Raw genomic sequence first — 27,718 nt, forward strand, 5'->3', positions numbered from 1 at the left:
TTTTTACTTTTCCTATACTAAAACAGTCATCTAATTTTTTTGAAGGGGGGGAATGGTTATGCAAGTTACTTGAAACTAAATAAAAATCATCTTTATCTTACTATTAATGAAGAATATCGAAATCAGTGTTTTTTGACAGCTGATGCCAAAGCTGTTTTGTGGTTTTTTCTGTGGTGTGACTGAGAGGAAAAGGTTTGTCCATTATAATAGTGTGGATTACTAAGGGTCTAAATAGAGCACTTCCTACTTTACCCCACCTATCTTGCATCACTTCCCTTTCATAGTTCTTAATGGATAAATGCCAGTGCTTTTAAAACTGAGTTTGCCTGTGGGAAGGGAGAAGAAAGCAAGTGCTGTAAAACTGGGAAGTTTAGGTGACTTATTTATGTCTGCAGGGATTCTTAAGCAAAGTGAAGAGCTGCATGGGAAAAGAGAAGGTGATTGTATTTTTAACTAATCAAATAAAGTAAGTAGATTACCTCATTCTTGAAGTATGTTGTGCATATTTGCAGTAGCAGCATAGTTTTTGAGCTCTAAGAATATAGTTATTCTTCATTATTCTTTTAAGTGACTTGAAGTTACTGGTCTAACCTTTTTGAATAAGAACTTTTAAGTGCTGCCTTGCTGGTTAAATTTTGAGCTATTACTGCAAATTATTGCGTAATGTGGTTTTACTGGAACAGGAAAAACCTGTTGCCATTTGTTTATAAACTTCTGAGTTCAGATGCTGAAGGACATGCCTAGAGGTTGAAAGGAATTTCTCTTTTTCCATTTCTTTTTCTTTTTTTTTGGTTATCGTGTTAGGGAGCAGCATTGATGTTTTTCTAATTTCAAATTTTATTACTGAGTTCTAGAAACTCTTTGCACAAAATACATATAAGCCTTTTGCATAGTAGCTAATCTGCACTACTTGGTTGTGATTTTTGTTTTAAAGTTATTTTTAAAAAATGAAAACTAGTATCTTTTCAGTTCTCTTGTCACCTCTCTAACTTAAAGGATGTTTATGTAAGTAGAGAGTTTACGCATTTAATGGTGCATCCCCAGCTTGCAGGGTTGTGTCCAACACTATTCTAGCTGTGTTATTGCTCATCACATCCCATTTTTGCATGTAAGGAAAAGGGATATGGAATGCTGCTCGTCAGTCAGGTCCCTTTGAAAAAGCATTCACATGACTTTTCCAAGTATACAGTTTGCCTGATAATTTGTTCAACACTTGGAGGTGGCATATAAAGAGTGAGGGTGAGATGTCTTAATGTTCTTAGTCTTGAAGGCGGCACGTTCTGAGGCTAGACTTTTACATTTTGACGTCTTACTGGCAGAATTGACAGAAACAGCAAGGCAGTCAGAAAGCTGCTTTGAGGCAATAATGTACAGGGTGGGCAGAAGAAGCCGGATTTCAAATCCTGTGGCATACCCCTGAACAGTTGGAACAAGCTGCAGATCAACTGCCTTGACAGAGAGCAATTAGAAATGGGTTGATGCTCTTGGAACTGAGGTTTTGAGGTCGTGGTATCGAGGAAGAAAAATAAACTCGGGCATCAAACATTGGGGTTAGGAAATGCAACAGTACAGCAAGAGATGGACCGTACATGATGATGGAGCCTTCAAATAGAATGACACATGAACCTCAGTTCTGAAACTGAGAGCCTGCATGGAGAAATTATCATGCCAGTGCCCCTCACAGCCCTTTATCCCTACCGGTCTTATTCCTCCTGGGACATCGAGTGCAGTGAGTGAGTAGGTTGTCAGGAGTGCAGCATGTGGTGAAGTGCATATGCTGTCTCCATCCCATACTAGCTGCAAGGCAGAAACGAGATTGGAAGGATTAGCGATTTTATCCTCTCTTGCACACACACAGCCGCAAGATTATTGTGGTCATGTCACCTTTGACCCCGAAGAGGGGTTACATTTATATGTACCACTTCTAAACCTAACTTACATTGATACATGTTCATAAATTATAATACTGAAGTTGGTTCCACTTGCTATTTTAAAAGACTAATTTTGGTTATTAGACCTAGTGCTTAACTTCGTTTTACAAAGGGAGAGGAATGAGTAGCTCTGGCAGCCTACTCAGTTTTAGTAACTGCTTTGGCTTCAAAGACTGGCTTTTAGAGGTAGTAATAATAATAATTGTGGAATTTAAGTGCTTACTATGTGTCAAGCACTGTTATAAGCACTGGAATAGATATAAATTAATCAGGTCAGACAGTCTGTATCCCATATGGACAAGTATTAAATCTCCATTTAATAGATGAGGAAACTGAGGCACAGAGCAGTTAAGTGAGGGTACCCTCGCCCTAAGGGCCCAAAACCGAAGTACATCCTTATATTTGCTACGGACATGCTTGTGCTTTAAATCTAAAACCAAAATGGTATATCTTTCAGGATCTTGGATGCTTTTTCAGAAGTTGTTTGTTACACTGTCTTAGTTGACTAGTTTGGCTATCTTTCTTTGAGGGAGGGAAATCATTCTTGGGGTGGCTGTTATATAAATACCTTTGGGGATTATAAATGGGGTGGAAAAGTAGTGAAGGCGACCATGAAGCGTTCACTAGAATTCTTTTTTTAAGACTCTCCTGGGAGATGTTAGTTCTTAAGAAAATCATTGAATGCCTCATGTCTCAGGAAGTAAAGGCTCATACTAGAGTTGTGTGACTCTAAAATGTCATACAAATGTTATTCAATTTTTTTCCCCCATGCAAAGTATTTTCATCTAAAAGCAGGAAGGTGAGCACTTCGATAAGCCCATTCACTGATGAATAGAAGGGATTTAATAACTGAGAAGCCTAGAGAAACCCTATATTCAGATTAGATCCAAAATATTTTTAGGAAAAGTTCTGTTACACCAATCTTTCAAATAATCAAAATCTGCCTTAATTTTTATACAACATTCTTTCAAAGAAAACTCTGCGTTGGAGCCATCCAGTCCATTTATAGTGTCCTGTCCTTCTTAAATTGGGGTAAACAGTATTCCTGATATATGCATTTTGTTCTGTGTTTTCAAAAATGATGCCCTGAGGTATTTGTATTAAGGAGTTTAATGCTGGCTGGAGTGACAGATGTGTAAATTCAAGTCTCCTTCTATGCTTTTTTAGCTGGCACCAGCATTTACCAGGTTTATTCCTTGTGGCTCTGCCTCTTAGATTGCAGTTAGCTGCTTTGCTTCTTAAAACTACCTCAGAGTCAAAATCCAGCAGGATTGCTATATGCCAATTTTGTCAGTCTATTGCTGTTTTCCTCCAGCATTCTATATCACAAGATTCATTTCTACAGGTTGGACTTGAGGGAAGAGGCCTTGAGTTATGGGATCTGGCCCGAAATATTTTCAGCTTGGGCCAGGTGGTGTTCTGTCTCCAGTTGGACAGTTATCACTTGCGTGGGACAGTGGGACCCATCAAGACTTTGGGAAGAGGAGGATTGAAGAGGAGGAAGTTGTATCCATTAGGCACCATCTCTGTACTGCTAGAATTTGTAGTCCCATTAAGCCAAATGGCGCTGGGCTTAAGGCTCTTAAGGGCTGTAGTCCTCTCTCTTTCCTCCTTGCCTTACCCAAGGCACTCTTTTCCCTGGTCTGGGCCTGTCACTTTACTTCAGCCAATGCCAACTCATCCTTCCACTGGCTGGGGTGAGGCCAATACTGAGCTCTTCAGGGTGCCCTGAATTACTTGACACCAGTTGTCCCAATTTAGCTATTTGGATATCCTATCCTTGGTGAAGAGAGTCCAGTTAGGCAGAGTTGTGTTGCATCAAGCGTCACTTCAATTCTGGTAGCTGCTTGCTATATAAAATGTTTGAGTTTCCACCACTTGTAAAGTTAATGTAGAAAATTTATATCGTACATATATACACCTATATTTGAAGGGAAAGGGAATTCTGGTTTCAAGCGGTGTTATGTAATGGCTGCTCCAGTCTCCATTTCTATTGGAAATCTTAGATTTAAGCAGAGATACAAGTGGGACCAGCAGTAGGCACAGAGACTGAAATTGGGGACTGAATTTCTGTGCTGCCTTTTGGTGCACAGATTACATCGATCTACAGCGGTGGAGTTGCTAGAGAGCTTGACACTTCAAAAAAAAAAAAAATCTCGATTATGAAAACAAGAAAACTGAAAATTTCAATGAGATAGCAAAATGATGTAGCTTGAATCAGTAACTCTTATATTTTTGTATTTTTACAGATGTTTCTTACAGTGTACCTCAGTAACAATGAGCAGCACTTCACAGAGGTACCTGTCACACCAGAAACAACATGCAGAGATGTAGTGGAACTATGTAAAGAACCTGGAGAGAGTGACTGCCATTTGGCTGAAGTGTGGTGTGGTTCAGGTAAGACACAGATCTTGCAGCTGGGCTTTGGCTATCTGTTACTACATTTGATTTGTAGTTGAAATGGATCAACAGTCTACTTCAGTCATTGGGAGTGCTTACTGTGTGAAGAGCACTGTATTAAGCACTTGGAAGAGTTCAGAACAACAGAGTTGGTAAACATGATCTCTGACCACCAGGAGCTTAGAATCTATAAGGAGAGATGGACATTTAAAAACATTTTGGGTATGTACTTAAGGGCAGTGGGCTTGAGGGTGGGGTGAATATCAAGTGTTTAAATTGCATAGGTGACACAGAAGGGGCTAAGGGAAGTGAGGGCTTAGTTGGGGAACCTCTTGGAGGAGACGTGACCTTAATATTGCTTTGAAGGTGGAGAAAGTAGTGATCTGTCTTATATGAAGGGGAAAGGAGTTCTAAGCCAGAGGGAGGATGGTAAGATGGATGTTCAGTGAACAGGTTGATGCCGGAGGAGCAAAGTGTGCAGGTTGGGTTATAGTAGGTAACCAACAAGGTAAAATAAGAGTGGGTTAGCTGATAGGTTTTAAATTTCTTTTTGATGCAGAGATGGATGGGCAACCACTGAAGGTTCTTGAAATGAGGAAAGGTGAACTGAACTTTCAGTAGAAAAATGATCTGGGCAAGAGTGAAATTTGGACCGGAGTGGGGAGGTCAGCAAGGAGCCTGGTGCAGTAGTCAAGGCAGCACATGATAAATGCTTGGATCACCATCGTAGTAGTTTGGATGAAGAGGGGAGGGTGGATTTTAGTGATGTTGCGAAGGTAGAACCAATGGGTTTTGGGGACAGATAGAATATGTGGGTTGAGTGAGAGAGATGAATCAAGGTTAATGCCAAGGTTATGGGCTTGTGAGACAAAGAACAGTGACGGGAAAGACAGGGTGAGGATAGGGTTTGGTTGGAAAGGAGAGTTCTGTTTGGAACATGTTAAGTTTGAAGTGTTGGCAGGACATCCAAGTGGAGATGTCCCGAAGGCAGGAGGAAATGCGAGACTGAGAGGAGAGAGGTCAGGGCTCACGTGAGCAACTCTTGTGTTTTCCACAGCAGCACTTTGCAGAAAGAAAATTGGAATTGGAAGATCTGGATTCTTTTCCTCACTTTTGGCATGTGTGCAGAGTCACTACTTCACTGAGTCCATTTATCCTCCTGTAAAATTTGGGTATCATAGTTTGGATCAAAAGATGGGCTACGTCAACTCTCTGTCCAAGAAGCTACCTATCCCCAGTTTTGGGCCTAAGAGATTTGGGGGAGCCAAGTGCTCAGGATCAGTCACCTGGCTTTGCCCTCCCCAAGTGTGCTGGAAGCCCTTGAATGCTCACTGCACCCCGCTGTGGGCTCTGGCAGGGCTATGAGACTTTGTGGCTTCTGCATTGTGGAACTTTGATTACTTTCAGGGAGCTGTGAGGTCTTTTCCTGTGGAATCCTATCCCCTCATTACTTCCCACATGGAACCAGCTGGGATCCCTCAGGGAAGACATGGGATCCTCGACTCCTCTCAGTCCCCTCAGACTCGTGCTACTGGCTTGGCATTCCTGTAGCCCTACTGCAGCTTGGATCTGAGGCGAGTGGGTGGAAGGAGACATTTGGATTTGGGGATGAGTAGAATTTTGATAGCCAGAGTTAGAACAATGCAGGCAAGGTGAAAAGATGTCCCTGTTCTAATGTACTAGATAGTGCATATCCGTAGGTTTTTATAACCATGGTAACTTATCTGCAGGTCACAGCGATGGTATATTAAGGTCCTGTAAACATCCTCTCAAGCAAATGTAACATACTTTTGAGTTGTTAATAGCTTAAGAATCTTCTTATGAGCAGGGATAGCATTGGTCAACTGTAATATATGGTTCTCTTTAGAGCTCTTAGTTCAGTGCTCTGTACATGGTAAGCACTCAGATACAATTAATTGAAAAGATCATTAACTGCCGTGTTTTCTTCTGGTTCCTTAAGATTCTATCCTAACGTTTCCATTTGTTTTTGGAACTTTAACTTCCTAAAGGTACTATTACAAATTGTATTTACCCTGGTGACTTTGTAAATGCCCCAGTTCTCATAAGGCCTGAAGAAATGTAAAACTTGGCCGAGCCTGGCACAAAAGTAATCAGCTTTTAAGTGCGTAGGATCGCAAAGTGATAGGTGCTGCAAAATGTGTGTTCTTCCTCCTCCTTGTCGTCATCATCAGTAGGATTTATTGGGTACCTGTGTAGGACAGGGCACAGTCCTAGGCACTGAAGGAAATAGAGAAGCAGCGTGTCCTAAAACAGGGGATGAGAGTCAGAGGACCTGGGTTCAAATCCTGACTCTGCCACTTGTTTGGTGTGTGACCTTGGGCAAGTCACTTCACTTCTCTGTGGCTCAGTTACTTCATCTGAAAAATGGGGATTGACATTGTGAGCCCCATGTGGGACATGGATTGTGTCCATCCTGATTAACTTGTATCTACCCCATGCTTAGTACAGTGTCTTGGTGCATAAAGAGCCCTTAACAGATGCAAAAAAAAATACAAAGAAAAGAGACTTGGTATCTTGCCTGTGAGAGCACAGATATAGAAATATTTATTCAGCTTGTTTAATCATATTTTCTTACTATGTGCAGAGTACTGTTCTAAGCACTTGGGAGAGCACAGTACAACAATAAGCAGACACATTCCCTGCCCACAGCAAGTTTACAATCTAGAGAATGTGCTCCCCAGATTTGCCCATGTATATTGCCCTCTGTGCAGTGTGCAGGAGTCTAGGCCAATACAGTATTTATTGCTCTCATTTTCAGAAACTCTGAAGTTGGAGTGTATATTAAGGAATCTTCCAGATGTCTAAACACTCGTTTGCCTTTACCATCTTTTTTAGATGGCATTTGCACTTATGATTAAGTATTCTCCTTTTAGAATATTCCCCTGTTGATTTAAGAATTTTTTACTTTTAAAGTTGAGAGTTTAAAAACCCTTAAATAATTTAGTCCTTGGTAAAGCTATTGGCTTCATTTTAGAATTTCTGAGCTTTGTGGAGGGAGGTAGGATGCTGTTAAATTTACTAGCTCATAGCAGTTTCAGTAGTTGATTTTCTCAGTTGGTTTTTGAAAACGTAATATCCTTGTGTGGCAACCAAGATAAAGGAAAGTAGTAAATTCTGTGTAACAGGATATCTATTTCTTAGATGAATCTTTGGCCATGTTTAGCTTTCTCTTTCCTTAAAGTAAGAAACATTTTAGGAAGTTTTAGCTCTTCCAGTGATGGCAGATGATTTTTGTTTGCACATTTGATGTAGAAGGAATATGGTTTTAATTTCTCCATCTCCCCACCCACCCCAGAGCGTCCTGTAGCTGACAATGAGCGGATGTTTGAAGTTCTGCAGAAGTTTGGAGCACAGAGAAATGAAGTTCGTTTTTTCCTTCGCCATGAACGCCCCCCTAATCGGGATCTGGGTGAGTAATTCATTATGAGTCCAGTTTTGCAAGAACCCAATTCTGAAAGGAAAGGAAAAAGTTTGCCTCATTTCGTCTGTTTTTATTTTCCTAAAATAATTAGATAATTCTTTGTGCAGAAAAGGCTACAACTAGAAAAAATAATTTGATATATATCTAAATTTTAGGAATGCGTTGTATGCAAACTCAGTAGTAGTTTTCATTTGGGCTTAAACTGGTTTCCAGGTGACTAAAGGTAATATAGAATATTCTTATAGGTGTGTCCTGGGTTGATTGTAGTTGGTGGTTAATTGCCAGAGGTTGTGTAATAAAATGTAAATTTCTGAGTTTTGACTTACTGAACTTTAAAGTTCTGAAGTGCTGTTTTATAACATTTACATAATTTGATGCCTTATCTCACAGGTACACAATAATGTCCTATGATTTGGTAATTTAAGAAAGATACTATCATTAGCTAATTTATGCAAAGATAAAAAATGTAATTTCCTTATAGATTTTAAGACATGCATTTTGCAGTTTTACCACAGAAAGTATTTAAATGCAAGCATTAGGTTATATTAATTTCTTTTGAAAAAATCTTGAATTTGTTTAGTGCTTTTATTTTTTTCCCAGGCACTTTCACCTCAATCATCTTATCCTTACCACATTCCCTTGAGTAGGGAGAGAAAGATAATTCCATTTACATCTGCTATTTTAATCAGGAGATCCCATATTATCAATCTGATCATAATTTGTCTTTCCAGATTGCTGGATGTGTAGGAGAAGCAGCGTGGCTCAGTGGAAAGAGCCCGGGCTTTGGAGTCAGAGGTCATGAGTTCAAATCCCGGCTCTGCCACTTGTCAGCTGTGTGACTGTGGGCAAGTCACTTAACTTCTCTGGGCCTCAGTTACCTCATCTGTAAAATGGGGATGAAGGCTGTGAGCCCCACGTGGGACAACCTGATTCCCCTGTGTCTACCCCAGCGCTTAGAACAGTGCTCTGCACATAGTAAGCGCTTAACAAATACCAACATTATTTTGATGAATAAAAACTTAGGTTTTTTCCCTCCCAATTAGTCTAGCTGTTCAAATATCTTTTACTACAGCGCTCTATAAATTTTAGTGTGTCTGTGGTTCATTGTGCTATATCTGAAGATAAAGAAATGAGGGTTTGCAGAATGCTGAAAATGCTAGTGCCACACTGTGTTTAAACGGAGTAAAACAATTTCTCTGTCCTTTCACACAGCGGGCAAGTGGCAGAGCTGGGATAAGAAGCCAAATCCTCTGACTCCCAGGCCTGTGCTCTCCACTTGGCCGGGCTGCTTGTCAACAGAAATGGAAAAAAACAGAGCCTTCAGCAAATTCTGACTTTTTTCCCAAACCACAAGCCACCTCTATAGTTTATAGTTATCAACCACAGATACATTCCAAATCCTACTTAATTTAGTACCTTCAACTTCTTCCTTCGTTTGTTCTTTTTCAGAAACTACTAATGAATGAGATGAACTCATCTGAATTTTAATTATTTTTTGCTCTCTTTGATATAACTACTAATGAGCAGTTGGTAGCTAGAGGGTAGGCATCCAAATGAGAAGCAAAGGGTAGGAAGCATCCAACCACTGGACTACTGCTTAGATCCCCCTAACTGCTTGGTAGTCCCCATCATAGTCAAAAATGTTTGTGTGTACTCTGTGTGTGAGTACAAATGCTTACACTCCAGGAGGGCCAAGTGAAACATTGGGGCCTTTCAGGGTAATAATAATAATAATAATAATGAATGAACTCTGTTATAATCATAATAATAATGTTGGTATTTGTTAAGCGCTTACTATGTGCAGAGCACTGTTCTAAGCGCTGGGGTAAACACAGGGGAATCAGGTTGTCCCACGTGGGGCTCACAGTCTTAATCCCCATTTTACAGATGAGGTCACTGAGGCCCAGAGAAGTTAAGTGACTTGCCCACAGTCACACAGCTGACAAGTGGCAGAGCTGGGATTTGAACTCATGAGCCCTGACTCCAAAGCCCGTGCTCTTTCCACTGCGCCACGCTGCTTCTAAGTGATGGTCCATTTTCCTTTTTTGTTATTAGCTGCCAAAATACTATTTCTCTGGAACATAGCAACACTACTGCTTCAAGTAATCTAACCACTTAGATTATTTTAGGATTAAGTAATTGTTGGAGAATATTTTGCCAAGGCAGATTCTCAGGCTAGCACACTCCTCCCGCCACAACACACTCCAGTAAGTATTCTTAAGGATAGTGTCAGTCATATTTGTGCACTTACTTTGAGCAGAACACTGTACTTATTGCTTGGGAGAGTTCAGTATAGCGTGGCTCAGTGGAAAGAGCCCGGGCTTGGGAGTCAGAGGTCATGGGTTTGAATCCCGGCTCCGCCGCTTGTCAGCTGTGTGGCTATGGGCAGGTCACTTCACTTCTCTGGGCTTCAGTTCCCTCATCTGTCAAATGGGGATGAAGACTGTGAGCCTCACGTGGGACAACCTGATTATCCTGTATCTCCCCCAGCGCTTAGAACAGTGCTCTGCACATAGTAAGCGCTTAACAAATACCAACATTATTATTATGATTATAACAGAGTTCATTCATTCAGTCGTATTTGGTAGACATGTTCCTTGCCCACAATGACCAAAACCTTAAAATTTAAGTTTATATCACTTAATATCCCTTTGGATTTTATGTTTAGTAAACTGCCAGAGGTCTCAGGATCCAAGTCTAAAAAGGAATGGAGTAAAAGTTCCTGGTGACCGAAGAATTGAGAATGGCGTAAGTGCTTGTTTTAGTTCCTGTTTTACCTTACTGGTCCAGCCTTCCAGCTTGTGAATCTTTACGAACCAGGGGTGTTTTCTTCAGGTCTGCTGTTTGGCTATCTTAGTTCTTTTCGTAAATATTTATTTTATCTGAATCTGTGCTTACTATTCATTTCAAATGGTCCAGAGAACCCAAACTACCTCTAAAATTATAGCATGGAAAGCATGGAAGGTTTTGCTTAGGATGAATGAAAGATAGCTACTTCCACTGCTCTGGTGTTAGTACTTTTTATCAGAGCTACCAAATCTGAGAGAACATTGCATCTCTTGCTGAATCTTGTAGATGTTTTCTTTTCAAAACTGAAATTTTGGAATGTTAATTTTTGTTTTTCAATACATCCAGTTCTCCTGTAATGGAGGAGGGTGATGTGCAACAGTCTGGCAGAACTCTGTGGTAAGGAAAACACACATGCACTTAGAACCATTTTTTCCTAGACTGCCTCAGGCTGTAGCCACTGTCTCGCACTGTCAGAAGAATGTTCCTTAATTCTTAATTCATAATTCCTTTATGCCTTCTAGCATAAAGGTGCAGTGAAAATACTTGTTCTGGCAAAAGCGAGAATTACCATTGAGTCTTTTCTGGGTTTGTAGAATGTTTTCAAGTGGATTTTTGGTGATTATCTTGATTACCTACGGAGGCAGCCACTCTTCTGTCGTCTTTGCTCTCTAGACATACATCATATCTTTCCTTTTTCCCCTTTCAGACTCACCTTCTGCAGCCTGTACATCATCCTCCTTAATTTGTATTTATGACTGTGAGTGAGATTCATTAGGCAGTCTTTTCAGCTCTTAGGGTAGTTTTCTCAACCTAATATACTATGAATATTTGGGACTATTATACTGGACATTTCTCATCTGCAAGGTTATTTACTTATAGATTGGATGTTGTGTCCATATTTTACGATTATGATTTAACATAAGACTACTACGGGTAGACAGTAATCAGATATAGGTCTTTTAAACTAAAAAAAAAATCCTCCTTGTGTGTCGTTGATCCAGGGGATCCAATTTTAGTTTGAAACTCAAACTTTTAGAGATTCTCCAAATTTAAAGGCTGTCCAATTAAGCTAATAGAGTATACTTTCACTGTGTATTCCTTGGAAGGGCAGGAAAGGGAAAACCATACTTCAGTGGGGTTTATTTGCTTCCCTCTCTTCAGAGAATAAAGTCTGTATATAAGCAACCCAATTTTATTTTGTGGATAAACGTGTTTAGGGTGTGTTTTATCTGGCCTATTTAGAAATAATTATACCAAAAACAGTTAAATGATTTTGACCACAGTATGCTTTCTAGTAAGGCTTGCCCATGCTAAAATCTGGAGGTAAAATTAAAAACGCCTTTTGAGTTGGAAAATTTTGGTGACCATTCCATAATAAGTTTTTGGCTTTTCATTTGCAGATTAATAGTCCCAGAATGGATATGACTCTTGCTGAACTACAGGAAATGGCATCACGCCAACAGCAACAAATTGAGGCTCAACAGCAAATGCTGGCTACCAAGGTAGGGTATTTGGAATTGCTCTCTAAACTCAGGGGTCCATTAAACCTCTCAATACCTTTTGAATAGTTTTTCTAATACTAGTTTTTCCAGTACTTTTGGTGGTGTTTATTGAGCACTAACCATGTGCAGAGCACTGTACTAAGCACTCAGGAGAGTACAGTACTATAGAGTTGGTAGATCTGTTCCCTGCCCTCAAAGGAGTTAACAGTCTAGAGGGGGAGACAGACATTAAAATAAATTACAGATAAGTGCATAAGTGCTGTGGGATGAATATCAAGTGCTTAAAGAGTATAGATCCAAATGATACAGAAGGAAGAGGGAGAAAGAAAAATAACAATTGGGGAAGGCCCCTTGGAGTAGATTTTAAGGAAGGTTTTGAAGTTGGGAAGAGTAGTTGACTCAAAACTCTTTTCACTCCCTCTTAGCCCCATGTGGGGTAAAAACTGTACCCAACCCGCACAGTTACGTCAACTCCAGGATTTGGCCTATAGTAAGTGCTGCATAATAATAGAATTTCTTAAAACACTTACTATATGTCATGCACTGTTCCAAGCGCTGGTGTAGATACAAGTCAGTCAGTTTTACACCTTTACGAAGAGTGTAACATTTCCAAATCGGATGAAGAAAGGACAAATTGGGGCTGACTGAGTCATCACTTGCAGAGTGAGTAAAGAAGAGACAAGTCTGTGAGCTGCAATAAGATAGAGGCATTGTGAAGTCTGTCTTTTAATTCTCTAGCTACCTTTTATTTAGCTTTAAATCCCTCTTTGATCCTTTGCACAAGGGTGAATGGTACATATTAAGTCCAGGTTTCTCAGGGAGAGAAGGCAGATAAACCCAGGTATAGGAAATGTGTGGGGCTAAGGGATATTAACCTAGAACAAGTGGTGATTTTTTTTTTAATTAATTTATTTCTTTTTGTAGTCTTGAGAAGCAGTATGGCATTGTGGAAAGAGCACAGTCCTGAGTCTAATCCTGCGTCTGTCATTTTCTGCTCTGTGACCTTGGGCAAGTCACTTCATTTCTCTGTGCCCCAGTTTCTCTACATGTAAAAGAAGCAGCATTCTCTACATGTAGAGAAGAAAAGCAGCGTGGCTCAGTGGAAAGAGCACGGGCTTTGGAGTCAGAGGTCATGGGTTCGAATCCCGGCTCGGCCACTTGTCAGCTGTGTGACTTTGGGCAAGTCACTTAACTTCTCGGTGCCTCAGTTACCTCATCTGTAAAATGGGGATTAAGACTGTGAGCCCCACGTGGGACAACCTGATTCCCCTGTGTCTACCCCAGTGCTTAGAACAGTGCTTGGCACATAGTAAGCGCTTAACAAATACCAACATTATTATTATTATTATTATTATTATTAAAATAGGGATTAAATTTAGATTTAGACCATGAGCCCCGAGTGAGATAGGAACTGTGTCCAATCTACAAATATCTACCCTAGTGCTGAGTACAGTGCTTGACACACAGTGCTTAACAAACGTCCCAATTAATATTATTATTGTCTTGATCTTTGGCCCAAGTAGTAATCCCAAGGAACTGAAATTCTATGCCTGTCAAAATTGGGTGGATTGGATTACTATTTTTCTACTGTCTGAAAATATTGTTCTTAGTCCCGTGGTTCCAGAAGACTTCTGGAAGTCTACCTAGCAGTTTACCTTTCTGAGAAGATATACTCATTTCCACTCACTGCAGGAACAGCGCTTGAAGTTTCTTAAGCAGCAAGATCACCACCAGCAGCAGCAAACTGCAGAACAAGAAAAACTTAAAAGACTGAAAGAGATTGCAGAGAACCAGGAAGCCAAGTTGAAGAAAGTGAGAGCTCTTAAGGGTCACGTGGAGCAGAAAAGACTCAGTAATGGAAAACTAGGTGAGATGCTCTAGATAATAGTTGAGTAGAGGGATGTTAGTCCTGTCATTACTCACTACAGTATGAGCATGTAAATGATCATCTGTATGCCCATTCTTGGGACAAGAAGAAAAACATTCTAATTGTTTAAGTCCTCACTAGTATTGACACTATTTTTTTGTCGTGGCACTTATAAAACATGGTTAGTAGAATAGCTTTCTTTAATATTTTGTGGACGGAAGTTTTAGCAAAAATCAAAATCCCGCTCTAGGGTGAAATTGGATGGTATGGGGTGCTTTTGTAAGAATTCAAGGTAGTATAACTGATAGAAAGCTATGTCCTCTTCATCTAATGTGATCAGAAATTTAGGACTGGAAATTAGTTCTCTGAGTTTACCTCAAATGTGAATTTTTAGTAATGTTAGCTCTTCAGAGATAAAGTTGAATATTCAGCCAGTAATGTTTCTGTAACACCTTCTGCAACAACAAAAAGCTATATCCTCAGAGAGATGGTTGCCAGAGGTGTCTTCTGTATTCGGTATGAATAGAGTTGGCATCTTCACAGTTCTGAGAAGTTCCTCTGCTAAAATTTTAGATAAAAAGCCTCACTTCCCCACGAGAAGCAGTTTGGCCTACTGGATAGAGCACAGGCCTGGGGAGTCGGAAAGACCTGGATTCTAATACCGACTCTGCCACTTGTCTGCTGTGTAACCTTGGGCAAGTCACTTAACTTCTCTGGGCTTCAGTTACCTCATCATATCAAATTGTGATTAAGACTGTGAGCCCCATGTGAAACAAGGTCTGTGTCCAATCCCATTTGCTTGTATCTACCTCAGCGCTTAGTAAAGTGGTTGGCACATAGAAAGCGCTTAATAAATGCCACAGTTATTACAATTATTATCTGCTCTGCTCCTTGCCCCCAAATATTACTGTTGTGTTTTCTCTCTCTGCTTCTAGTGGAGGAAATTGAACAGATGAATAGTTTGTTCCAACAAAAACAGAGGGAGCTGGTAGTAGCTGTGTCAAAGGTAGAGGAGCTCACAAGACAGTTAGAGATGCTGAAGAATGGCAAGATTGATGGCTACCATGACAACCAATCTGTTGTAGCTGAGCTCGACCGACTCTACAAGGAGTTGCAGGTAATTTCTTGACCTAACAAATCAAAAGAATTTGGGAACTTGATTCTTTAGGATTTGGAGGCAAAACATGCTAGGTGTATCCATAAATAAAGTTACAGCTGTACATAGAGATATACTTGTACAGATAGGGGTTATTTTATTCTTTCTGAATGGTTATTCGTTATGAAAAAGTTACACCCCATTGAGTCTCTATTATTCTCTTTATAGCCTGATTAGAGATGGAGTTAGGTGTCTTTTTAAAGGCATCTTTAAGCTAACAATTTGGGTAACTTTAGAATTATGAAATAGTACTCATTTTCTGCTCACTGAACAGTTGTTTTCTCTCCTCTTCCCTTCCCTCCACCCTCTCTCCTTTTCCCTTTATAAAGCTGAGGAACAAATTGAATCAGGAACAGAATGCCAAGCTGCAACAACAGAGGGAGTGTTTGAACAAGCGTAACTCAGAGGTGGCCATCATGGATAAGCGTGTTAATGAGCTGCGCGACCGCTTGTGGAAGAAGAAGGCAGCCTTGCAGCAAAAAGAAAACGTTCCAGTAAGTGCAGGGTGCTTGTGGTGGGGGAGGGGAGTGGGTGGAGCAGAGTGGGCTGGCTGAGAGGAAGAGAGAAAAGATTGGGTCAGCTTCTCCAAAATAGGGCTTATTCAAGAATTCAGCTAACTAGAGTCTGGAGAAAAGAGCGTTTTCAGATGTACTAAAAAACCCCCAAGTTTCTCTTTCCTCTCAGTTGGTGCTTGTTGTGTGTTTAATTGCTATTCATTCCAAAGCCTGTGGCAAAGTAGATTTTGAGCAAGAACTTTTATGGTGCTTGGTTTTTCTTATTCGTACTGCAGAATTAGCCTAATTGGACTGGAATGTGACTTTTCAGAGCCAGGAATATTATCAACTTGGTGGTTTTTCTGCTTTCCCTCTTTTTAAAAGTATGATGGCCTGAATTATCTAAGTGCAGAAGAGAAAGGGCTAACGTTTGTGTGTTTAGACTTCATCTGATGGAAACCTCCCCCAGCAAGTGGTGTCTGCTCCAAGTCGAGTGGCAGCAGTGGGACCCTATATCCAATCTTCTACCATGCCACGGATGCCCTCCAGGCCTGAACTTCTGGTGAAGCCGGCATTTCCGGATGGTTCTTTAACCTTGCAGGCATCAGAAAGTCCGCTGAAAACACAGACGCTGCCCAACATGAGAACTGGAGCTGTTTCACAAACTAAAGGTACAAATATTTTTTTTGTTTTTTAAGGTCCCCCCCAGAGTTTGGATTTTCCCCAAATTGTTCCTACTTTTCAACCTTTCTGTTGGGTTTTCTGAGGACGTGGCTTAGCCCTGGTCCTTCTTGTAAAAGAAAGAGATTTTGCTAAATTATATCTAGAAATTTTAAAAAAAACCCAACTTCATTCTGTATGCCGGTCCTCACAATTTAACGTAAGTTATTATATTTGGTTTATAAGTAATTACATTTTCTGAACATGAAATCACAAAGTTTGCCGGTAGCCATTTGCTGTATTGAAGATTGTTTTGAGAAAGTCTTTTGTCATTGAAGAAGGAGTCAATTGTCTTATAAAGACGTCACTGCAAGTCCTGTTTAATAACGGGACTTGCAGTTAAAAGAAGATTCAGCGTCTGTTGAATTTAGGCCTGGAAGTCAGAGGACCTGGATTCTCATCCCAGCTCCACCAGTTGCCTGCTGTGTGACCTTGGGCAAGTCACTTAACTTCTCTATGCCTATTTCCCCATTTGCTTCCTCCTACTTAGACTCTGAGCCCATGTGGAACAGGGACTGTGTCTGACCTGATTAATTTATATCTTCTCCAGCACTTAGATCAGTGCTTGACTCATAGTAAGCTCTTAAATACCATAACTAGAAAAATTGTCTAATTTGAACAGTGATGAGGAATGTGTATCGTAATTAGTGCCTCAAGTTTCCCATTTTCAAAGGCTGATTTTTGTTAAGGGTTTCTAATGTGTCTGTTTATTAAATGCAAATGATTTCCCTGTTTAGGAGAAAGATCCTGTTTACTTCTGTTTCGATTCCCAGTTGCTCTGTTTTCATGACTTTTTTTTTAAATCACAAAAGCTCAGGGTTAACCTAAAATTCAATCAATTCTGGTGTGAAAGTGACTGAAAATATTACATTTGAGGCTTGTCAAATTTATGACAGCAATTCACATGTAGCTTCAATAATGATTTCCTTCAAGGCCTTATGTTGAAAACTGTATGTTTCTGGAGATTTAAATTTTTCAGACTGAATTAATTGCTTTTTTCCCCCCTCCTCTCCTCTCTTGTACTCTCCTCTTTTCTCCTCTCCTTTAAACCCTTTCCTCATTTCCAAGGAACTATAACTCCTAGTGCCCAAATCTCTCAAGCTGACCCTGATTGGAATCATTCAAATGCAGAAAGCTTTCCTAGCCAAGGCTTAGCCTCTTTGAATAAAAGTCCTATGAATTCTCCTGAGCAAGGTCAGTTTGATTTGTGTTACCCCTCTCGGCCTACATTTTGTCTTCTGGAAATTGCCGAACACTTTTGGGTAGCATTTTCTTTTGCAGTGTGTATAAAATAGTGACAGTATAATCTAAAATCATTGTCTGGACTCTTGTGTGGACTTAGTTCATAAGTCGTTTCTGCAGCTGTTTGGTGGGCTCACTTCTTTAGGTTACTTTAAGAAAGAATTAAATCCCTTTATTTTGGATGATCAGGATATTATGGTGAAAAAGTAACTGGGTGAATACCTATATCCACTGTGTCAAATACTTATGTGATTCTTCTCTACCTTATCCAGCTGATGATGAAGATATCCTTTTAAGAGAGAAAGAGAAGAAAGTGCGCCCCTTTTCAATGTTTGATACGGTGGATCAATCCACTGCCCCTCCATCTTTTGGCACATTGAGGAAAAACCAGAGTAGTGAAGACATTTTGCGGGATGCTCAGGTACTGATAAAAAATATTGAGCTTGTTGGCTATACATGACTTAGCTATTAGGGTAATATGATTTTTGACTAGGGTGGGCAAGTTTATTGATTTTGGAGGCTCCCAGGTTGCATGACACTGAACTAGACACTTTTGGTTGGGTAGGGAGGAAACAAGATTTAAAGGCTACCAGTTAAGAATATGTTGTCAACACTGCTTTGCAAAGTTCTGTTTTCTGTACCTGGAGGAAGGTAAATGTAGATTTAACTGTTCTTCCTTCCTCCACTGGCAGAACATTTAAATCTTCCTCAGAGGGAGGTAAAGGCCAAATAAAGGAAGAGCATTTAAATCCTCTCCCTCGCTGTTGGCTCTGTGCCAGCCTAACCCATGCAGACTCTATTTTGGGTTTCACCTTTAAAAGTGGAAAAACTGCTCCACTTGGACTTTTCACTCTGGAGACCTAGGAGCTTTGCAGTGGTTTCCAACTTCTTAGCTTGTCTTCTAGGAGTGATTTTTGCTCCATGGAGTCATTTGTCTCCGACAGGGTTAGCATTGCTTGTAAATTACTTGTATCTCAGCTGAGTGCATACTTTATCTTGCAGGCTGCCAATAAAAATGTGGCAAAAGTACCACCACCTGTGCCTACTAAACCCAAACAGATAAATCTGCCTTATTTTGGACAAGCCACCCAGATGCCTACATTGGACACTAAAGCTGATGGAAGTCTGCAGAAGCCACCTTTGTCTGTCTTATCAGTGGGAAATAAACCCAAACCAGGAGGACAGCAGCAAAATCATTCTGCTCAGCAGATCCATCAGAGAGTCTCTGTACCTCCCAATGCACCTTCATCCAGCCAGGACCAAGCCCTTGCTCCAAGTTCCAAGCAAGAGAGCCCACCTGCCGCAGCTGTCCGACCTTTCACCCCTCAGCCTTCCAAAGAGATTCCTCTCCCACCCTTTAAAAAGCCACAGACTGTTGCAGCAAGCTCAATATATTCCATGTATACACAACAACAGGCTCCAGGAAAGAACTTCCAGCAAGCAGTGCAGAGTGCTTTGACCAGATCGCATACCAGAGGGCCACATTTTCCAAGTGGTAAGGGTTTGATGGCATTGGCATATTGTAGGTGGAGTAGACACCCACAAAATTTTACCCAACCAGTAATAGCTCTCCCCTCTGTCCCGAGCCTAAAAAAGACCAAAGTTGCCTCAGAAGAAATCAACTGGAGGCCAAGAGATAAGAGCCCAGTAGGTGAAGAACAAGGGGATGACATAGGTAAATGTGGGTGGGGTTAATACAAATGTTGTGGGCCAGATAGAAATTGTATGAAAATCACTGGCAAGGGTGTGCCATATGTCATTTCATGGTGTGGGGGAGAGTTACGTTCTCCAGCTCTTCCCTCACAAGGAAATTTTAAGATGCAAGCTTTGGAACAAAAGCAATTATAAGGAACTTTTCTAAAATATTCAGCAGTTTGTGTGGTTCCTTTTTGCAAGCATAAATCAGTATGCTTGTCCAAACAGAGAATATAAACAAAGGGAGGGGATATCAGTCCTAGAAGGAAGGCAGTACTCAATAGTTAGAGGATTAAATTGGAGTTTGTTGAGGTTTTCAGCTCTTTGCTTTTTGTCTTGCCTATTTAATATTAAGAGGTTTTTTTTCCTTTTTCTTGTCTTCCCTTGATTAGTATATGGCAAGCCCGTGATTTCTGGTGCTCAAAACCAACAGCAGCTTCCAGAGAATATCTATTCCAGCAATGTGGGCAAGCCAGACAGTCCAGAACCTGAAACAGAGCCCCCTCCATCATCTCAGGAGACCCATGAAAATGAACGAATTCCTCGCCCTCTCAGCCCGACAAAATTACTTCCTTTCCTTTCTAACCCTTATCGAAACCAGAGTGATGCCGATTTGGAAGCCCTGCGGAAGAAACTCTCTAATGCACCGAGGCCCTTGAAAAAACGGAGCTCTATTACAGAGCCAGAAGGGCCAAATGGGCCAAATATTCAGAAACTTCTGTATCAGAGGACCACTATAGCTGCCATGGAGACTATCTCTGCTCCATCTTACCCCTCTAAGCCAGGCTCAGGGACTACCAGTCCTGAAAGCCCAGTAGAAATCCAGAACCCATATCTGAGTTCAGAACCTGAGGCGGAAGTGGTTCCCCTTCCACCCGAACCGGTGCCCAGAGAGGAAGAAGAAATGTCCATTTTAGAAGAGAGCGAAGTATCAGTTCCTTCATTAGGCCTTGATCCTGTGCCTGAGGGAATGCCAGATGATAACTCACTTCTTCAGTCAGACATGGCAGTACCCAATCTAGAGGCCCCCCTCCGACTAGAAGTGTACCTGGAGGAGTACCCGCCGTACCCACCCCCTCCTTACCCATCAGGGGAACCTGAAGGATTGGGGGAGGACTTTTTAAACCTGCGCCCACCTGAGATCACTGGACAGTTTTCTCTGCCTCCTGTAAGTATGTGATGCTTCTTGACCCTCTAGTGAGCCTTTACTAAGCCACCCTCTGCCCTCTGTAGATTCCACAAGCATGCCTAGAAAAAGCAGTAAAACAGGCTGATAGATCCATTTCTGTTCTGAGGAAAGGCCACTTTAGAGCTATCTCTTCTGCTGGAGAAACTAATAGGTCTGAATGTTCAGTAACCATTTTTAATACCACTTGTTCCTGATTCAGTCTGGTATTAGAAATTCCAGTCTTTGAAATATTTTTTAGCCAAATTTCCACTCTCGTCTACGAAATAAAGGCTCGAAAGACAATAGCCTTTTGATTTTGAACAGAAGTGGTACTGTTGTGTGTGTCTCTGTCAAATATTTCATTTTGCCTAGGTTTTTTTTTTTAAGTTCCTTTCAAGTATTAACTTTTAAACAGAAGTTTAACATGTTCAGTGAATGAGGATGACATTAAACCAAAATGCTAAAGAACTCCCTGATTTCCCTTTTGTTGACACCAATTTTTAGGACATGATTTGAATTTTGACTTTATGGATAGTATGAATATAGTGTTCACGGAATGTAATATACATCGGTTAGCGGTCCTATTCATGTCATTTCATTTTGCATTGCATCCTGATCATCAATCTCTATGAATTAATCTAAGAAACACAATCATTGCTTGGAGTAGGAGAGTCAGAACTGTTCCCAGGAAGGTAGCCCGATTTAGGGGTCATTGTCCTGGGCCCTGTGATAACCCTATCCCATTTTCCCAGTACAAAAGCCAAGGTGACTCTTGCTACTGCCAAGAGCAACAACGCAACATTGTACTAGACGTCTCAGCAGTGCAAAACTATGTCTCCTCCAAGAAGGCTGTGTAATTCCATTAATCAAATCAGCCTCCCTCCTTGTTTCTCAATTACAAGTACCAAAGTAGTCAGTGGTATTTATTTAGTGTTTGTTTGCAGAGCGTAGTACTACTTAGCATTTGGGAGTGTCTGGTGGATAGAGTTGGTAGACAAGGATCTTATAGTTTTGGGGGGGGAGGCAGTTTTTTTTTTTTAATGGTATTTAAGTACTTAATGTGTGCCAGGCACTGTTTAAGTGCTGGGGTACACTAAAAAGTAATCAGGCAGGGCAGAGTCCATGACTCTCATGGGGCTCACAGTCTTAATCCCCATTTTACAGATGAGGTAACTGAGGCACAAAGAAGTGAAACAGCTTGCCCAAGGTCTCACAGCAGACGAGTGGCAGAATGGGATTAGAACCCGGGCCCTTCTGACTCCCAGGTCCATGCTCTATCTACTAGCCACTCTGCTTCCAAAATAATAGAATATTAATCATAAAATTAATTGTGGATATGTACATAAGTGCTATGTGATGACTATCAAGTGCCCTATTCAGGAATGGCTATACTGGGGTAGGAATGTGCTGGCATCCTGGCTGGAAATCATCTAAAAATTTCTTTTGCCTTCTAGTGAGCAGTTGATTTACTAGGTTTTATCATAATGTACTTTCTATAGTTTATGAAACAGGAAAATGTGAAGCTATTCAATAAAACCTGATAGTTTAAGTCAGATATAGAAAGAAGGGGAAAGGGTGTTTTGATAAACACTGAAATAGATGCTCACTAATCAGATAACCTTTGGGGTACACCTAATTATGGCTTTTGAATTTTTTTTAAATTTACTAAATTAACTTTCAAACTTCCAGGAAAAAATACCTAAAGACAGGTGTGTACAAGGAACTTCCTTGACCAATTATAGAGTCATCTTCCTGGTAAACTATGATTAAATTTCTTTTTTGGCCTCAGATGAAGCAAGAACCACATTATTTTCTATTTCTGTCCTCTGCTGCAGGAAGAAAACTTCCAGGACCAGTACAACTAGTAGGCAGTAGGCTGTTTTGGGCCCACAAGTTATACTTCTTTAATTTAGTCTCTAACACATATGTTATTTTAAGGAAAAACAAAATTCCTAGTCTTTCCACATTTTGTAATGGGCATACTAGGATCAATGGGCATTTTCCCCTCAGCAACTGTAGTCTCCTGAAAGGATTAGGGAACATATTCAGGATATATAGGGTCTGTCACCTCTTACATAATTTAGAGTAATATAAATTTTTTTGAGGAAATGACACTTAAAAAAATCCCAACCCTACCTAAAGAAGTCTTCCAATTTTACATTTTTTAAAAACAAAATCCATAATCCTAATTAAATCCCTGATTTCATAGCATGTTTGGTCTGGAAACTTAAGCAGTTTATTTCCTTAGGCAATTTTGCCTATTTTTTTCAAGGCTTCTAGTTCAGTAATTATTAATCCAGTTAGCAAAGTTATAGCAATCAATATTCAGGTTCTGCTCTAAGATGTGCAGTATCTGCCATCTTTCTTGTGGGAGAATGTTTTTTGAAAGTTTGGTGAAATTTGTACTCTGGGATTATAAAAACCTGTTTTCCTATTAGATATTTGGGACTTGTATTCCTGTTCCATTTATTTAAGAGTGAGGAATTTTCTAATTTGATCATTTTATTTAATAACTAGCCTCTGGCCAATTCTTGAGGCTTTCCATAAAACTAATCCACCCATTATTCCAAATTTCTCCCTGCCTTCTTGCCCAGAATGCCTCCCTACCCCAGCCCAAATTTATCAACCTGTGCTCCTCCCCACTTTCAGAATCAGCCTAAAAATCTGCCACCTCCTCAAGACACATTCCCTGATTAATCCTTACCTTTCTGTTAGTCGTTCCATCAACCATCTTAGTACTCACGTGTATATTTATTTCTACTTCTCTTATTATTTGAATCTTTGCTGATGGTGACTTCTTTCTAGTAAATTGATTGTTTTTCCTTCTTAGTCTAATATGAAGCAAGAATATTTGCTGTGCCTTTTACTTAGTATAGTGCTCGGCTCACAGGTGATGAATAAATGCTGCTGCTGATTTAATTCTCAGTATATTTTATAATGTAGTTGCTGAAAGGAGGGGTCAGATAGGTTTTGTATATCATTAAACAAAAGATGTTTTCACCTTCTGCTCTCAGATTTTGTTTCTTTTTGTTTCCTCTAATCTGCATAGACACATTGTTAATTGTGTATATTTTCTCTCTCCCCCCAACCCCCTTTCCAGGGCAAAAGAACAAATTTACGTAAAACTGGCTCAGAGAGGATTGCTCACGGAATGAGGGTGAAATTCAACCCCCTTGCGTTACTCTTAGATTCATCTTTGGAAGGGGAATTTGACCTTGTGCAGAGAATCATTTATGAGGTATAGATATTGCTGATCAATTGAAATTGCTAAAGTAAAGCCTTTTGTTTTTTAAATCCAAACAAGAAAATTATCAGTTGAAGGTGTACTTTCTCTTATTTCCTTTCTCTGTTTCAGAGGTGGGCAGGATCTCTTGGGATCGTGTTGTTTTCACATTGTTTGCAATGATTTCAGAAACTCAGAAACCCAGTTCAGTTCTCTAAATGTAGAAGTTAGATTTTCCCTTTTTGGGAGGCGATGGACAAGGGTTTCCCTAGTAATCTTTTTTCTTCCATCCTCGTACCTACATAGACATAGCATTGTATTTATTCAGTAGTATTTATTGAGTGCTTACTGTGTGCAGAGCACTGTACTAAGCACTGGGAAGGTACAATTCAGCAACAAATAGAGACAATATCTGCCCAACAATGGGCTCACAGTCTAGAATGGGGGAAACCGACATCAAAACAAGTAAACAGGCAGGCAGAGTTGGTTTCTACCATCTAGGTGAGGAAGGGTGGCCAACTTAGGTGTTTTTGGTCTAAATTATTCACATTTTTCTCCCAGTATCTCATTCATTCATTCAGTTGTATTTACTGAGTTCTTACTGTGTGCCGAGCACTCTTCTAAGCACTTGGGAAAGTACAATACAGCAATAAAGAGACACAATCCCTGCCTACAACGAGCTCAAGGTCTAGAGGGACGAGCTCCCATTAAAACTTAATCTAAAGACTGTTAGGGGAAAATGACAAATGTAGGAGCTGCTCTTCAACTTTGAATCTTGTAATAGCCTAAGGGCATTTGATGTGATTTTTAAATTTGGTCTTGTTTGTACAGCGTGTGCAGATCATCTCTTCCATTCTTGGGGCTTAATTTATTTTTTTTTTAAAGAAATAAACCATGCTAGCCTAATGATAGTATTGTCCAGGACCCAAGGACTTGACAGATAATAGTTTTGAGTTTGTGTTGTCCAGCCTGACCCTTCTTTCTGCTTTGTAGGTGGAAGATCCCAGTCTGCCCAATGATGAAGGTATTACAGCACTTCACAATGCCGTTTGTGCAGGTCATACAGAGATTGTTAAATTCCTGGTTCAGTTTGGTGTCAATGTAAATGCCGCTGACAGTGATGGATGGTAAGAATGAAGTTTAAGCTCTTGTTCTGACATGAAGGAAGAGCACTTTAGATTCAAAAAGCAGTTCATCAAATAGCACTTACCTGACGACGTGTATGATGCCCTGTTGGGTTTCTCCATAAAGCAGTTGTGGTCTGGGTCAACTTAGACTTTCTTCGATGGACTATGAAGTTTACAGTGTCCTTATTAGCTTTTCTGCATTGGGGAGAGAGGGTGTTTGTGATTGCAGAGCATCATACAGCAAGGTTTGTTCAGCCCCTAAATGTTTTTTGATCTATATATCAGATTTAATTGTACTAACTCCAGATTATTTAAATTAAAATTGGTTGATTTATGGGTTTTATAAATGGTTTGTGATAGGATATCATCTGTTCATGTCATTACCTATAGAAAAATTTTGGGGTGTGGGGTTTTATTGAAATTGTTTTTTGACAAAGGGCTGCCTGAGGATTGTTTAGATAAACTGGGCTGCTAAAACTTGGAGTTTACCATCTCAACATACCTGTTTTAAAGCTCACATTAGTTTGAATGCTTGCAATTAGCGCAATGCTCTGCACATAGTAGGTTGACCCATTGGATGAACACTGACAAAAGAAAATTCTCTAATTCCCTAACAGTGCTTGATTCAACACACCCAGTAAAACCTCACATTCTGGAAGAACAGTGAAAAAAGTTGCTCTTTTTGGAGGCTGTAAGGTGGCAGTGTTGACTTGTAGCTCTAGTTTCCGGGTAACATTTTTTAGAGTAGGCGATTCATAACATCACTTCAGAGAATTGGCCCAAATCCATATTAGGTAATCTTTTTCTCCCTAGGAAATTGCATTTGATCGCAGCATCTCTTACCTAAAATTTTCCTAAAATTCAGGGCAATAGCAAAAATCTCAAGTGGTATTGTATCAGCTGTCACACAGTTAGTTATTGTTGACGTGCTCTTTTGTTGCTGTTTGAAGTTCAGTGCAGCAATTCATTGATGACTATAAAATGTCCCTGCCCATCTGGCCAGGTGTTTTAGAATAGAAGATCCCTCAAATAAATTATACAGAGACCAGTGTTCAGTAATATGAGAAAAAAAAATCTCTGAATTTACAAGTAAATTTTCTCCATTCCTCAATTTCTAGGACCCCATTACACTGCGCTGCATCTTGTAACAATGTTCAAGTGTGCAAGTTTCTGGTGGAGTCAGGAGCTGCTGTTTTTGCAATGACCTATAGTGATATGCAGACGGCTGCAGATAAATGTGAAGAAATGGAAGAAGGCTACTCTCAGTGCTCTCAGTTTCTGTATGGTATGTATTAACCATAGTCTGATTGGTTCACAGTTGTTAGTTCTCCAGGTTCTGGATGACTTTTGGACTAGAGCCAGGCATTCATGGTTAGCATAATAAATGGAGAATTTTAATACCTAATGTACTTTTTAGGTAAGAGAAGCAGCATGGCCTAGTGGATAGAGTATGGCCTTGGGAGTCAGAAGGACCTGAGGTCTAATCCCAGCTCTGACACTTGCCTGCTTAACGGAATTTAACTTATCATTGCCTCAGTTATCTCATCTTTAAAATGGAGATTTAGACTGTGAGCCCCATCTGGGACAAGGACTGTGTCCAATCTGGTTTACTTGAATCCACTCCTGCACTTAGTACAGTGCCTGGCACATAGTAAGTGCTTAACAAATTCCCACCATTATTACTATATGATAGGTTAAAATTCTTTACTTTGGGTATTTAACATATCATGTTCCTGGACCATTCTGTTCTCTTAGCAGTTAAAAGAAAAATTCCAATTAACCTGTAGGCACTTGATACCCCTTTGGTAAAAGTTGTGTATGTGCGTGCACTCATAAACCCCACCCCACCCCAAAGTAACCAAATTGCTTTCTTAAATGATGAAAGTCCCGAAGGTTTTATACCAAAGTCAACCCCACCCTGAGAAAGAAATCCTTCAGTTAGAAACATTTCTTGGGGGAAATCTACGGTAATGAGACTTCAGTTTTTTGGCCTCGTCAGCTTTGAGTCAGTGAATCAGACCAAAGTTATGTGCCAGCAAAGGTGTAATTGGTGACCATTTAAAAAAATTTAGCAGACTTTTGGATGGTCACATTCTAAATGTGGCCAGTTTTTTGGAAAAAACTAAAAAAAAGCTAATTCTTTTTGCATGAAAAGTGGTTCAAAATATTCAACCTTTCAGCTATTACAGTAATTCCCTTTCAGCTAGTCATAACAGTTCTTTACAATTTATTCTCCATTGAAACTGAATATTAGAATATCCCTTTTAAAGTTATGAACCTAAGGAATACATCTGGCTCCTAGAATCTGTTTTTGAGAACAGCCAAATAGCTGATGGGTATTTTGTTTGGTGACAAGCACCTAATCCCTTTAAAGTATAGAGTATACCCAGTGCTTGTAAATCTGCTTGAGCATTTCTGCGTACAATTAAATTGATCCATTCAGAGACTGCAAGATAAACTGGATTTACATTTTTTTCTTTGAACATATTCTACTTACAGGGTAAGAGGTTTTGAGTGTAAGTTTATAAAAGCAAATTCTGTACTTGAGTTCTTCACTGATAGTTTTGTTAGACTTCAAAGTGATATGGGATACTATCGGCACTCTGTGGGTAGGTGAAGCAAGAAAAATCAAGAGAACTGCCACTGTTAAAACATTAATTAACCAAAAGTTAAGGAGAGAATGTTTACAGTAGAAAATGATTTAGGTTTTAGCAGGGTTGCAGCAGGCTTTGCTGCACCCAGGGGTGTGGTCTCATGGGGGTTATGGGCATGATTTTATCCCCTCAAGAAGATATCTCTAAAGCTTGGGCCTCCAGGCTGTACAAGGCCAACAGTACTCTGCACGCAGTCAGTACTCAATCAGTATTATTGATGATGATGATGAAGGGTCTCCAAACAGTTTTTATAAATATAAGCACTAGCTGACCAATCATATTTATTGAGCACTTACTGTGTGCAGAG

General features: G+C 40.1%; 1 protein-coding gene across 2 annotated transcripts in view; it reads left to right on the forward strand.

Moving 5' to 3' along the window:
• Positions 1–27,718, forward strand: part of TP53BP2 (tumor protein p53 binding protein 2) — a 44,828-nt gene that overhangs the window by 11,407 nt on the left and 5,703 nt on the right. The window contains exons 1-16 of one of the 2 annotated variants that reach the window (XM_007672391.4): positions 381–466; positions 4,181–4,328; positions 7,648–7,761; positions 10,442–10,521; positions 11,964–12,065; positions 13,758–13,932; positions 14,868–15,049; positions 15,418–15,582; positions 16,025–16,253; positions 17,371–17,496; positions 17,817–17,965; positions 18,547–19,039; positions 19,632–20,407; positions 23,508–23,645; positions 24,624–24,757; positions 25,876–26,042. In XM_007672391.4, the coding sequence (XP_007670581.1) occupies positions 4,181–4,328; positions 7,648–7,761; positions 10,442–10,521; positions 11,964–12,065; positions 13,758–13,932; positions 14,868–15,049; positions 15,418–15,582; positions 16,025–16,253; positions 17,371–17,496; positions 17,817–17,965; positions 18,547–19,039; positions 19,632–20,407; positions 23,508–23,645; positions 24,624–24,757; positions 25,876–26,042 (3,178 nt within the window). In that variant the 5' untranslated portion in view covers positions 381–466. Of the gene's footprint in view, positions 1–380; positions 467–4,180; positions 4,329–7,647; positions 7,762–10,441; positions 10,522–11,963; positions 12,066–13,757; positions 13,933–14,867; positions 15,050–15,417; positions 15,583–16,024; positions 16,254–17,370; positions 17,497–17,816; positions 17,966–18,546; positions 19,040–19,631; positions 20,408–23,507; positions 23,646–24,623; positions 24,758–25,875; positions 26,043–27,718 lie in introns of those variants that run through there. The other variant, XM_029047001.1, reaches the window with a different exon arrangement.

The sequence above is a fragment of the Ornithorhynchus anatinus genome, chromosome 19 (assembly GCF_004115215.2).
Source record: "Ornithorhynchus anatinus isolate Pmale09 chromosome 19, mOrnAna1.pri.v4, whole genome shotgun sequence".
NCBI lineage: Eukaryota > Metazoa > Chordata > Mammalia > Monotremata > Ornithorhynchidae > Ornithorhynchus > Ornithorhynchus anatinus.